The sequence below is a fragment of the Alexandromys fortis genome, unplaced genomic scaffold (assembly GCF_014885135.2).
Source record: "Alexandromys fortis isolate MF-2015 unplaced genomic scaffold, M_Fortis_MF-2015_v1.1 scaffold_57, whole genome shotgun sequence".
Lineage (NCBI taxonomy): Eukaryota > Metazoa > Chordata > Mammalia > Rodentia > Cricetidae > Alexandromys > Alexandromys fortis.
In genome coordinates, this window is record NW_026067941.1 from 9,929,100 (window position 1) to 9,943,510 (window position 14,411).

The 14,411-nt window shown below is 40.8% G+C and overlaps 2 gene segments (V, D, J or C); both read left to right on the plus strand.

The window, feature by feature from the left end:
* Positions 1 to 4,214: 4,214 nt before the first annotated feature.
* Positions 4,215 to 4,867, plus strand: LOC126505238 (T cell receptor beta variable 13-like). The segment is given in 2 exon segments: positions 4,215 to 4,310; positions 4,413 to 4,867. Coding segments are annotated over 2 exon segments (549 nt in total).
* Positions 4,868 to 8,502: 3,635 nt separating this feature from the next.
* On the plus strand, positions 8,503 to 9,028 carry LOC126505239 (T-cell receptor beta chain V region C5-like). The segment is given in 2 exon segments: positions 8,503 to 8,595; positions 8,694 to 9,028. Coding segments are annotated over 2 exon segments (381 nt in total).
* The last annotated feature ends 5,383 nt before the right edge of the window (positions 9,029 to 14,411 follow it).

The following is a 14,411-nucleotide window of genomic DNA, read 5'->3' on the forward strand; positions in this document are numbered from 1 at the left end:
TGAATTTTTAAGTTGAGTCCATCTCTATGTTTTATATAATTTTTTGACAAAGACTGAAGAAGGACTCTTAAAAGAAATCCCACACTAGCTCAGAATTGAGTATAATAGAGGATCATTTATTTAGGGGTAGACTCACAGATCACAATCCTCTGCTGGAACAGGGAACAGCAACCGAATCCCACATCAGGAAAAAAGAGGCCCTTGTGTGCTTTACATTGGCAAAAGTTGTATAAGAGTCCACGCCCAAGTGGGCGGGTAACTTAAAGCCTATTGGTGGTAGGAATTCCTAAGCACCACCCCCTTTCATTTAAATAAGAAATTTCTAAGTCTAATGTAATGTTATATACAATAAGAACAAATATCAGGCATAAAAATTAGGATTACAACCAGCATAAACAATATCAAGCAAGAAACATATGATAAATGTTTCAATAATTATTAATATTCATTAATCCTAATGAGTTTATGTGTTGTATATAAATAATTTTGCCAAGTCATGAGAGGAAAGTAACTACAACTATCTAGTCTGCAACCCCAATGAAGACCCAAGAAGGGAAATAATATTACTTAAGTAAACAGAAAGTGCAACCAAGCAACTTCTAAAATTTGCAACAAGTGACAAAGACAACTGATTACGTGAGAAATCACCCAAATTCTCATTTGCAACGTTGGAGCAACCAACTTTGACTAAGGCCTAGAGTAACTGACAGACCATTTTCAGAGGCAGGAAAAATTTTCAAAAACATCTTATCCTGTCTTGGCAAGATTTGACAGTCTTTTTTCTTGTATCCTGCTTGTTCTGTCCAGACATCGTGCATCTTGTCAGTGATTAGTGCATGGGCAGTTCCTTGCCCAAAGGCCAGTTTTGCTAAGAAGAAAATAAACTCCAAGTGGAGTGTCTTCGGTGCTCAACATTCTCTCAGGAATAGATTGGTGCTGCCAGGAGCAATCGTGTTTCATGTTAACAGAAACCTAAGTTATTTAAATGCCATATACTACAGCTCTTTGAGTGGTTGAAGACTACCTATCTATGTAGAATGTAATCTCTATGTATCTAAAGTACATGATTAGTCTAACTATAAGTATACAAATATAGATGACTGTTGTTCTATAATTCTTAATACCTATATAACTTAAAGACTAAGATTTCATATTAGAATATTATATAATAAACAGCTATGCAACAAATGAGGACAATGACATAAATATTAAACATTGTATAAGTATCTTGATCAGAGGTAGAAATGTATGTTGCAATGGTAAATATATCCTAAAATTTTATCAATAAATAAAATGTCTTAAGCAGAGGTAGAAGCATGCATGCATACAATATCACAAAATAACTTTGCCTAGGTATACAAATATTGTGGATGAAAATAGGAACATATTCAATATAATTTAAGCTTGTATTAACATACAAGAATCTATACCAATGTAAATTGCCTATAAATAATAGCTCACAAGTATTCACTCTATTACTCACTATTATTATTAGTGTGAGTAAGCTCACACTAATCTATTATCCCATCCAATTTTCTCTTTTTTTCCAAAAGAAATCCCTGAGTCTACATAATTTCCCCCCAACCCCCAACCCTATACAAATTATAATTTACCCCTAAATGATGCCCCATCCCTGAGGACAAACTTTGTTGGACGTCATCTTCTAGAATTACTTCCCGCTGTCATGGGGCAATGTTTTTTCTATGGGATTTTGTGAAAGTAAACTGATGGTTAAGTTCCAAGATTATTGTCTGGTATAATTGCAAATAGTCTCTGAATATTTTGTAGGGTTTTTCTGAGGTTCCTATTTGGAGTTCTGGACAGAAGGTTGTAAAAAAAAGTACACCCCACGTTGGGTGCCAGATGAAGAAGGATGCTTAAAAGAAATCCCACACTAGCTCAGAATTGAGGATAATAGAGGGTTATTTGTTTAGGGGTAGACTCACAGATCACAGTCCTCTGCATGAATGGGGAACAGGAACAGAATCCTGCAGCCAGAAAAAAGAGGCTGGATGCGTACTTTACATTGGCATAAATTGTATAAGAGGCCATGCCCAAGTGTGTGGGCAACTTAAAAGCTACTGGTGGTAGGAATTCCTACAGCAAAAGACTGCCTACAAAGAGCAGGAATGATCTGCTATCTATTTCCCTGATTTTAATTTCTCAGTGACATCAGCATATTGCAGAATAAAGCTATGAATTTGTTGATTACAAACCATAATATCTAAAAGTGTCCAAGATAAACTATACCATTTGGCAGCTAATAAAAGATTACAGCTTTACAAAAAGGGAAGAAAATAGGAATCACCACTATGGGTCAAATAAATCACTAGAAAACAACCTATTTCTGACAAATTGGCTGACAACATTAAACAGTCCTTTGCAGCACATACCTTAACAGGTTGGTAGACTAGAGGGAGATATGCCAAGTTTCTAGTCACAATACTAAAATCTGTGATGAGAAATAACTGACTGCAAGTAACATAGATGGATGCTCTGTAAAGAAAGATTAATGAATCCAAAGATAACATTCTTAAGGAAACACAGAGAGTGGTAACAAGGTGTAAGTGAGCCGAGGGTAACTTCAAATTGTCAAATTTTGCAAGTGGGAATTTCAAAGTAAAATTTTAATATTGAAATTCTTCAAAGACAAGCTAGATGTCTAGAATAATTGCAACATTCAATCCTTTTCAGCTTTCCCTTCCTTAGACTGATTTAGTTTTCCAAGCATTCACTTGGTCTCTCCACTGACAGCGTCTACCTATTATATATATAAAAAAATCACTTTGATTGATATTAGTCCTTCATTGCTGGTGGGAGTGCAAATTGGTCCAGCCCCTTTGGATATCAGTACGGCCATTTCTCAGAAAATTAGGAAACAACCTTTTTCAAGACCCAGGAATACCACTTTTGGGTATATACCCAAAGGATGCTTAATCATAGCACAAGGACATGTGCCCAACTATGTTCATAGCAGCATTGTTTGTCATAGTCAGAACCTGGAAACAACCTAAATGCTCCTTGACTGAAGAATGGATAAGGAAAAAGGTGGTACATTTACACAATGGAGTACTACAGAGCAGAAAAAAATAATGACATCTTGAAATTTGCAGGCAAATGGATGGAGCTAGAAAACATCATATTGAGTGAGATAACCCAGACCCAGAAAGACAAATATCAATGTACAAATGTACTCACTCATAAGTGGCTTTTAGTCATAAAGCAAAGAAAACCATCCCACAAATCACAATCCAAGAGAACTTAGACAATAATGAGGACCCTAAGAGAGATATACATGGATCTAATCTATATGGGAAGTAGAAAAAGACAAGATCTCCTGAGTAAATTAGGAGCACGGGGACCATGGCAGAGGGTTGAAGAGGAGGGGAGATGAAGAGAGGGGAGGAGAGAAAAATGTGTAGCTCAATAAAATCAATAAAAAAAATCTTTTAGACTAAAGTGTTTTTTTGCCAAGGTCCATCCCCCTTCCATCGGCATCTGGCATTAATGACTGGATGTCTCCCTGCAACACTGTGATACAACTTAGAAATTACTGTGTATTCTTCTTCTCTTTTTAAATGAGTTCCCTGTATGCCTCTCTCACTAGCACAAACAATATTTGAGATTTTAATGAGCAATCTGGAAATACCAACAACTCTGCAGTGTTTTCTGGTTGACACCCTTTACCCGATTTTGAGTTCTGAGCCCTCAATCACAGCCAGTCAAGATACAGTCTAGTGACTGCAGAGATGGCCACGAGGGGGCACTTTGAATCCACGGGGTGAACTACTGCAGAGATCTGGTTTGGCACCTGCAGTAGGGTATTAGCTGAGGAACCGGAAATAGTGCTGTCTCAGGAGGTAGAAGGCAGGGTCCAGGGGATCAATCATCTTTGTACACCCACTGGGCGTCACCACAGGGAGTCATGGACTGTAGCATGGGCAATTCAGAACCTACTGAAACTAGAAGAGAGGAAGCAACTGCCTCAGAGGGAAACGTAAACAACTACTCCAAGCCAGCCATAGTTATTCAGCACAGCAATTTCCCTTACCATTAAGCAGACTGAGGCTAAAGGGGGAAGGGTTGAGCCAGCAGAGTATGCCCATGGTTACAAAGAGCCTATGGACGCCAACAAGATCAGTGACCTCAGAACCTGACATCACAGGCAATGAGCTGAAAGGAGGAGCTGACTCCTGCTCTCACCAGGGAGAGCAACATGCTGAGGAGAAGGATGTGGGGCACTGCCCTCCCTGGCTCTGCCTGGGGCCCCAGCCTGCTCTGCTGTGTCACTGTCTTTCTCCTGGGAACAAGTGAGTCCTGAGCTCTGGGGGGACTGCTCCTGAGCTTTTCTACTGCTGCTGCATCCATGCACTCTTTCTCTAGATGCTCACTCCTGTCTCCTGCCTCCCCAGGTTCAGCAAGTCCCGGGGTCATCCAGTCTCCAAGACACATAATCAAAGCAAAGGGAGGAAGGTCCTTTGTGAAATGTACTCCCATCTCTGGACATGACACTGTGTTCTGGTACCAGCAGACTCTGGGCCAGGAACTGAAGTTCCTTATTCGACATTATCGAGAAATGGAGGGAGAGAAAGGAAACATCCCCAACCGATTCTCAGTGAAGCAGTTCAGTGACTTTCACTCTGAGATGAACATGAGCGCCTTGCAGCTGGAGGACTCTGCTGTGTACTTCTGTGCAAGCTCACCACAGCCTCACAAAGTGACAGGCTTTCTGTCCCTTAATCTTCTGGTCCCTGCTGGTGATATACTAGAGAGGAGTGGGGAGATGCCACACAGCCTTACCCAAGTCCCAGAAATGCTTGCAGCTCTTTACAAATCCCTTCAGTGCTCTGCTCTGCTCATATATTGAGTTCTAAACACTGGAGTGTGCCCCAAGTCATCTAGATATTTATAAGTCTCTGCCAGCACCTCTTAGCTCCTAGCCACTGCTAGGAATCCTGCTGTGAGCTGGGTGCAGAGGGGTGGGCATAAACCATATGTTTTTAAAAGAGGGTATATATTAATGTATCCATTTGCTGATAAAAATTTCTTCCTTCCTCCCTTCTTCCTTCCATCTTTTCTTCCTTTCTTCCCTTCTTTCTCCCTTCCCTTTTAATTTTTTTCCCTTTTTTTCTGAGACAGAGTTTCTTTGTAACCTTGTGTGTCCTGGAACTCACTCTGTAGAGCAGGCTAGCTTCAAAATCACAGAGTTCTGCTGTCTCTGGAATCCTTGGAATAAAAGGCATTTTCCACCATGCTTTTTTCTGTAGAAGACTATTTCTACATGTCACTTTATACATAGGAATTGATGCTCATAAAATTTTTTAACATTTCATGTCTAAGAATATGAACACTAAGATCGAAATCTTTGCATTTTTTGTCTTCAGAAATCAACATATGATTTTTCAAGGTGTTCTCAACTTTGGCATAAAACTTAGCAGCTCACTGGCTCTTGTGTTATAAAACCAGCTGAGCTTAGTGTTTGTGTCTCTGAATGGGGTGTGTGACAGCTTATAGATGTCTAATATTAAGCTATATAACATGTGCATTGTCATAATTTCAAGAAGGAGGTTATATTTTAAACAGCATAAAATTCATTACCTCATAATTCATCAATTAATTAAAAGGAATATAAAGAAATATTTATGGAAGATACTTCTCATACAAATGATATCAGAATATTGTTCAGCAGACTAACATTACTGGTAGATGAGACCTTATTTCTGAAATGAACCTCAGAGATGAACTTTCTTGTTCCTCACTCTAAACATCTAAATGTAAAGTAGAAAGTGCCACTTTGGACAGGCCCAACCTTGGGCAATGGCCTGTTCTGTTGGTGGTTGCTGGTCTCTGGGAACCAACCAAGAACTGGTCATAGCATGACCTTAAGTGTCTTTTAGCCATTTGAACGTCTTCTGTTGAGAATTCCCTGTTCAGCTCAGTGCCTCATTTTATAATTGGGTTGATTAGCCTTTTACAGTCTAGTTTCTTAAGTTCTTTACATATTTTGGAGATCAGACCTTTGTCTGTTGCGGGGTTGGTGAAGATCTTCTCCCAGTCAGTGGGTTGCCTTTTTGTCTTAGTGACAGTGTCCTTTGCTTTACAGAAGCTTCTCAGTCTTAGGAGGCCCCATTTATTCAATGATGCACTTAATGTCTGTGCTGCTGGGGTTATACGTAGGAAGTGGTCTCCTGTGTCCATGTGTTGTAGAGTACTTCCCACTTTCTCTTCTATCAGGTTCAGTGTGTTCGGACTGAAATTGAGGTCTTTAATCCATTTGGACCTGAGTTTTGTGCATGGTGATAGATATGGGTCTATTTTCATTCTTCTACAGATTGTCATGCTCAACTTCTTTAGCAATCAGGGAAATGCAAATCAAGACAACTTTAAGATACCATCTTACACCTGTCAGAATGGCTAAAATCAAAACCACCAGTGATAGCCTTTTCTGGAGAGGTTGTGGAGAAAGGGGTACACTCATCCAGTGCTGGTGTGAATGCAAACTTGTGTAACCACTTTGGAAAGCAGTGTGGCAGTTTCTCAGGAAATTCAGGATCAACCTAGCCCTGGACCCAGCAATACCACTCTAGGGAATATACCCAAGAGATGCCGTATCATACAACAAAAGTATATGCTCAACTATGTTCATAGCAGAATCTGGAAGCAACCTAGATGTTTTTCAATGGAAGAATGGATGAAGAAAGTATGGAATATATACATTTTAGAGTACTACTCAGCAGTAAAAAAACAATGACTTCTTGAATTTCGCATGCAAATGGATGGAAATAGAAAACACTATCCTGAGTGAGGTAAACCAGACCCAAAAAGAGGAACATGGGATGTACTCACTCATATTTGGTTTCTAGCCATAAATAAAGGACATTGAGCCTATAATTAGTGATCCTAGAGAAACTAAATAAGAAGGTGAATCCCCAAAGAAAAACATATAGTCATCCTCCTGGATATTAACCTTCATCAGGCGATGAAAGGAGACAGAGACAGAGACCCACATTGGAGCACCGGACTACGACCCCAAGGTCCAAATCAGGAGCAGAAGGAGAGAGAGCACGAGCAAGGAACTCAGGACCGCGAGGGGTGCACCCACACACTGAGACAATGGGGATGTTCTTTCGGGAAATCACCAAGGCCAGCTGGACTGGGACTGAAAAAGCATGGGATAAAACCGGACTTGCTGAACATAGCGGACAATGAGGACTGCTGATAAATCAAGAACAATGGCAATGGGTTTTGATCCTACTGCATGTACTGGCTTTGTGAAAGCCTAGGCTGTTTGCATGTTCATCTTACTAGACCTGGAAGGAGGTGGGAGGTCCTTGTACTCCCGAAAGGGCAGGGAACCAGGTCTGCTCTTGGGCTGATGAGAAAGGGGGAGTTGATTGGGGGAGGGGGAGAGATGTGGGAGGCGGTGGCAGGGAAGAGTCAGAAATCCTTAATAAATAATAATAATAATAATAAAAGAACTGGTCATAGATGAGAATGTGGGTTTTGGGATGGACAGACTCAGTCTGCAGCTTCTTTATATGAATGCTGTACTGATGCTTTGTCTCTGCTTCTTCTTTTGAGTTCTTTCTCACCAGGACAGGATTATAGAAGCTTTCCATCAAGATCCCACCAGGATGTGTGGCCACAGAAATGAGGTTTCAGACTTTGATATTATCTGTGTAGGTAGTTACTGAGATATGCCTTATATGAAGGAACCTATACTGCCTTTGAGTACAGGCAAGTATTTCTTGTTAGCAAATCTATGACAGAAGTGATACAAGAGATTCTGGATGATTTTGGTACATTTCTCTGGGACTCTAGCGTCACTAGTCCTGCACATTTCCCGGCATACAGCTCACCCACATTGCTGAAGGGGGCTTCTTCTTGACATGATGCACAGTGACCAAGTCTTAGGTACACAATCACAATCTCACCTGAAACAAAGGCAAAATTCTATTGAATGAAGTCATACTCTGGGCTCAGCCTAGAAGTTAGAGCCTTTGTCTCTGAATTGGTATGAGATAGCTTAAAACAGTGTTTCAAACTGTAATGACATCAACCTTGGTGTTTTATAACCTTGCTGGGTGCCAAGCAGTCCTTGTAGGCATAGAGGGTACTGGTGGGTTTATCTGCAAGTATTAAGGCAAAGTGAAAATCTAGTAGAAACTCCATAGAATACAGCACACATAAGACTATAAAATAATAAAAATTAAAACAGTGTAAAATAAGGAATAGGTTATAGTAGAAATAAAATAAGCCTAATATGTTAACTACTTCAGAGAAACAGCACATACATGTATAAATACAATATAAATGACAAACTTTTTCCTAGATGTACTCTCATAAATATAATTGAAAATATTGTTGTATATTCCAATTATGAGATTATAATTGAAAGCTGACTTGCTTCTGTAGGGAAGGGGTGTGGCATGTTAACTGTTCAGCTCAAGCATTTGTTGGAGACAGTGACATCACTAAGTCACTGAGAGCCCCAGCTCTCGTTTCCAGAAACAGGGCTGGAAGACATCAGATCTTGCCTTGGTCCTGAGATGAACTTCAGGCTCTTCTGTGTGACCTTGAGTCTCCTGTGTGCAAGTGAGTGCTGGACAGGACACAGGTGTGCTGTTCTCAAGAGAATTCCTAACTCTCTTAGCTAAGATGACATCATCAGACTCTGTCTCCCTCTATTACAGAACACATGGAGGCTGCAGTCACCCAAAGCCCAAGAAGCAAGGTGACAGTAACAGGAGGAAAGGTGGAACTGAACTGTCACCAGACTTTCAACCATGGCAATATGTACTGGTATCGACAGGACCTGGCTCATGGACTGAGGCTGATCTATTACTCATATGGTGCTGGCAACATTCAAAAAGGAGATGTCCCTGATGGGTACAATGTCACCAGATCAAGCACAGAGGACTTCTCTCTTATTCTGGAGATGGCTTCTCTGTCTCAGACATCTGTGTACTTCTGTGCCAGTAGTGATACACATCAGTGTGTGGCTGCCTCCTCTCTGTACAGAAAGTAAACTAGGAAGTCAAGTTGCCTGTGTCCCCAGGAAGTTCCTGCCTCTGCAAGAATCACTGAGCTCTGACAAACTAGGGACATTTCAACATGGGTCTCAGCCTCACTGAAGCCCACTCTAACAGCTTTTCATGGCTGCTTGACTCATCCCCACCCCTTGTTTCTGTTTTCAGAGAGGAAACTGGATCTTTAATTGAAGTCACAATGACTCTTTTGTTAAGCTCACAACCACTTTTTCCCTCCCTGTGGCCTCACTATGCAACTGAGTCACTTACATGCTCTCTTTCCAGGCTGTGTTTACTCTACAGGTCAGTAGTCCCTTTGTTCTATAGGACGATAGCCCATAAGGTCCCCTGTCATTTTCTTCACTCATCTCTATCATCAGTCTTTACCCAGCCTTCCCCGGTTCTTTCCTCTCTAGCTACAATTGTCTACATTCCATTACTTCTTCATTTATGTTGTACTCTTTTCAACTCTGCAGATATTCTTCCTAGACATTTCATCTACACTAAAGGCATGCCTTTGCCTCTTCTTCTAGATGTCTTCTTCCCTTGAAAATCTACTTCAGTTTCGATTATTTTTCTATTACCTTCTTAAGATTTTAATTTACTTACATTATTACTTCCCTTCTTCCTCTAGCTTCCCATATGATTCTCTTCACTTTCTATTTCATGCCTCTTATTATTTAGTTAAATGTTTTTTGTTTGTTTGCCTTTTTTTTGTATGTGCTATGAATAAACAAATAAATTCAACCTGTTGAGTCTATTAAGTGTTCCTTATATGCATGTTTTAAGGATACCTGATTGTGATTGGATAACCATCCTGTAGAAGACTACTTCCCTCTCTCAACAGTCCTTAATTTCTTTTTTTAAATGTAATCATTTCAGCATTTTATGTATATTTACTTTTCAGTTCTCTCTTTTTAAAAGATTTATTTATTATGTATACAACATTCTGCCTCCATGTATGCCCACATGCCAGAGGAGGGCGTCATATGTCATTACAGATAATTGTGAGCCACCATGTGGTTGCTGGGAATTGAACTCAGGACCTCTGGAAGAGGAGCCAGTGCTCTTAACCACTGAGCCATCTCTCCAGCCCAACAGTCTTTAATTTCTAGAAGAAAAAAGTCTGGAGGAATTAACATGCCAGATTCCAAGACATTTTGCTCTATTCCCATGTCTTGATGAATTTATGATTAAAAACTCAGGTTCTCTTGTATAATATGCCAGTGACTTGGCATAGTGGACAGTAACTGGGTAGACAACCACAGAAAGCTGCTCATGCCAAACTGCATTATACAGAATGGGTAGTAAAGTTGAACCATTGTTGAGTTAGGAGACTCTTGTCATAGTCACTTTTCTGGCACCATGAGAGGTCTGAGAAAATAAAAAAAAAAAAAGGAGTGTTTAACCTCAGTGTTTAAGCTTGAGTCTGTGATTAATGGGACCTATTATTTTGGGACATGTGGTGTGGTAGAACAACTGGCGGAAAGACTATGGCAGATCCTTGCTGTCCATCTCATGATGAAGCGAAGAAAGATGAGGTGAGGAGAGGGAGGGAGGGAAGGAGGGAGGAAGGAAGGGAGGGAGGGAGGGAGAGAGAGAGAGAGAGAGAGAGAGAGAGAGAGAGAGAGAGAGAGAGAGAGAGATTCTACATATTTCAACTGGTTGCTGCTCTTTGAAACTGTCTCCATGAGTAAATGCCCTTTCTTATATAAACCTATCCATTGATTAGCCATTGGTGAAATAAAAGCCTTCATGATCTAATCTCCTCAAAGCTCCTCCTCTGAACACTATCTAGACAACCAAGTCTTTTTTATTTAAAATAATTTCCTTATTGAATCTTTGGGAATTTCACATTATGAACCCCAATTCTGCTCACCTCCCAGACCTTTCATATCCTCCCCTTATGCCTGCAGTACCCGCCAAATGGAAATTCAAATAAACCAAACCAAGCAAACAATAACAAGAAAAACAACAACAACAACAAAAAAGAATAAAACCAAAACCAAACATCTCTTAGCTCCTCCATCTTCTCTGCCTCTCCAACATTTCTTCATTTGTCTTGGTGGCACTGGGAGCCGAGGTGTATCAAACAGGATACCCCTTTGTCCAATAAGCTTTCCTTGCAAATGTTCATTACACTGAGTTACTGGTCTGCTTCAAGGCATCTGGTTTCTGGTACAACATCATCACTAGCTTTTCACCAAACTCCTCTTGGCTTTCTCCCAGTTGCCCTAAGTCTTGGAAATCCGGGGGGTATTGTTCCACAGGACCTGTTCCTTCATGAGCTTCAGCAGGTCCTTGTGAGGTTAATTGTTATAGTGGACCACCACCCATTGTGTGCCTGGGTGGGAGTTGTGGTGTTCAGTTCAGGCCAGAGGACCCCTGCCCTCAGGCAATGGTGGAGGCACTTCTCCTATGCCCATTCCATCAGCTTTGGTTCTTCTTCTCTCATGGTTAGGGGTGGGAATGTTTCTCCCATGTTGTGGATAAGACAGCTCTTCTGTGAGGGTCAGGGCCAGCAAGCTCTCTTATTGCAATAACCAGTGAGGTGCAGAACCAGCTCTCCCAAGCCAGTGAAGGGTGGGGCTGCCTCACCCTAGCCTTCTGATCTAATCAGACATGGTTCTTATGGCCCCCTGAAGTGACATGAGTCACAGACATCAACACAGACCACACAGCAGGGTCACAAACCTAGACATAGCCCTTGGGAACAGCTTGGGCTCCCATGACATCCTGGCTCCAGGTAGAAGCACAAGTCATTCAGATCAGAATGGTCGCTGGGAGCAGCAAGGACCCAGGCACCAAGAAGGTTATAGGTTGTGGCCCACCATATTTTGGTGGCAACACAGGCCTCAGATTTCAACACTTATCTTGGCTGTCGTGGGGCCACAAATTCAGACATGGTCCTCGGCATGCTGCCAGGTTTGGATGTCAACATTGTCCCAGATGGCAATGCAGGTCACTCATATTGGCAGGCATCCAATGAAAGTACAGCCCTTGGACACTAACATGGCCCCCAATTTCAGGCATCCACATGGCCTTTGATGGAAACAGGTACCCCAGATATCAACCCACACACAGCCTGCAGTAGAACCATGGATCCAGACATGGTCCTCAGCAGCAGTGCAGGCAGGCCTGCGCATGACATTGACCCTTGACACTAGCTCGAGCCTCTGTGCCACCATGGTCCCCAGTGGCAACAGGCCTTGAAGATTAGCCTACTCTGTACAGCCTTAATTTCTTCCATTCTGCCTCTTTCCACAGCATATGAACCATTCTGCTTCTCTTTCTCTCCTTTTTGTCCACCACATACTTGCTCATGGAGCCAGGTGGGCCTGGAGATGTCATCCCACCATCATGTCTTGAAGATGCAGGCTGATCTGTGGGTGGCTTATAACCACTGACAACTAAGTGTTTGGAGTCACTAATTTGTTTTGTAATATGGCATACCTTGATTATTATGATTCATACCCAAGTAGACCAATAATATTATTATTAATACAGAAATCAACTTAATAAATACAGCAATACTTCAATATTGTCAAGTCACAATAAATAGAAATCATCACAAAACCTTAACTTTTTTTCATTGTTACTTGTAAATAAATCAGCAACAGTTGGTGTTGGGACTTGATTTCAAACTTCTCACATAGGGACATTTTCTAAAGTATTACAATGAAGAACAGGCAAAGAGCTGTGAACTACCAGGATCTCTATTATTCTACGGAAGAAAATTACAGATACTCTGGAAAACATTGCATGGGATGCACTCTCTCTCTCTCTCTCTCTCTCTCTCTCTCTCTCTCTCTCTCTCTCTCTCCCTCCCTCCCTCCCTCCCTTCCTCTCTCTCTCTTTCTGATGCATGCATGCGTGTGCGCACACACATTAAACTTTGATGCTTGTGCATGAGAGTTTGTTTACTATCTGATTTAAGTTGATGAAATAAATTCACAAATGAACAGGCAAAAAGTTATGCAAGCTAAACACATGTCTGGGGACATCAAACAAAAAGAAAATGAATATCTAAACACCTACTAGCACCTAGAAGCTTCTCTTCCTTATTCACAGACTGAGATGTAAGGTAATGCACACAAGTTGGGAAAGAGTGAATTATTTGGGGAAATCTGAATGTGTCCTTTTGAGACGGAGGGTAGACTCTAAGAAGTCTGTCTGGGCATGGTATGGGCCTCCAGTGTCTTCTCCTGTGGTAACTTAATCCTTCCTGGTTGGCTGAACTCCCAGGGAGAGCCTCACATGCTACCTTAGGAGAATCTGTGCAGGGGAAGCTGAGAGAAAGTTTTTTTCCTTGACTGCTTATTCCCAAATTCAGAGGAAGCAGAAGCCAAAGTAGCATATTGATCTGCCATTTTCTGAATTCCATAAGTGTTTTTATAACTGTAACTTTGTTATTTGACACATATTCACTGTGTTGTGAATATATATGGGCTTCCCAGAAGGTTTTCATCTGTCAGCCCATTAAGCAGTAACAATTCTTCCCTCAAACTCAGTTTTGAGTCATAGGAATTGTGTCTGTTACAGGAAGTATATGTTTAGAATTAGATTTTTTTTCTCTTTGGGTTGGATTTCTTTTTCTTCACATAATATTTGTTGCTTTGTAATGTCTATTAGAACTTGCCTTATTTCAATACTCCATTGTTTTCAAATTGTATATTTTTCTATATACCCATCACTTTATGTATTTTCAAGTTGTTTTCATGTCTCAGTCCTTGTAAATAATACTCAATTGACATTGACATTTAATTTCAAATATCTGTTTACCTCCTAGTCTTCAGCTTTTTTGAATGTTTGTCTGTACATGATTGCAGAGTCATACAGTAATTCTCTTTCATCTATTCAGTAACCATCAACCTTTCGTTAAAGCAGATGTACCATTTTTGCCTTCTCAGTATTGATGTGTGAGGGTTCCAGTTTCTCCACAGCTTTGTCAGTGTCTTCATTTGTTCCATTAATGCTGTTGTTATGACTATCTCTGTGTGAATTGTCACCACATTATGCAGTTTTGAGCTTCGTGGGGACCAATGAGATCTAGCATCTACTCACATGTTCGTTCATGGCATATTTGTATGTCTTCTTGGGGAAAAGCCTTTTATTTTTCAGATGTACTTTAGATATTTTTGCAGCCTTTAGATTTTTAAAAGTTTTCTGTGATGAGGTAGAAGTTAAAAATATAGTTTTTCTGATTTTAGACAAAATCTCTCCATTATTTTGGCTGAGACCAGCCTTTCTTATGGGAAGGGACAGTAATCACATACATGCATGATTCTTCCAGAGCCTGGAACTATACTCATCTCATAGGATTTGACCCTGTCATCAATGTGCTGATTTAACACTAGGTAGTGCTCTACACCTAGGTTTGCA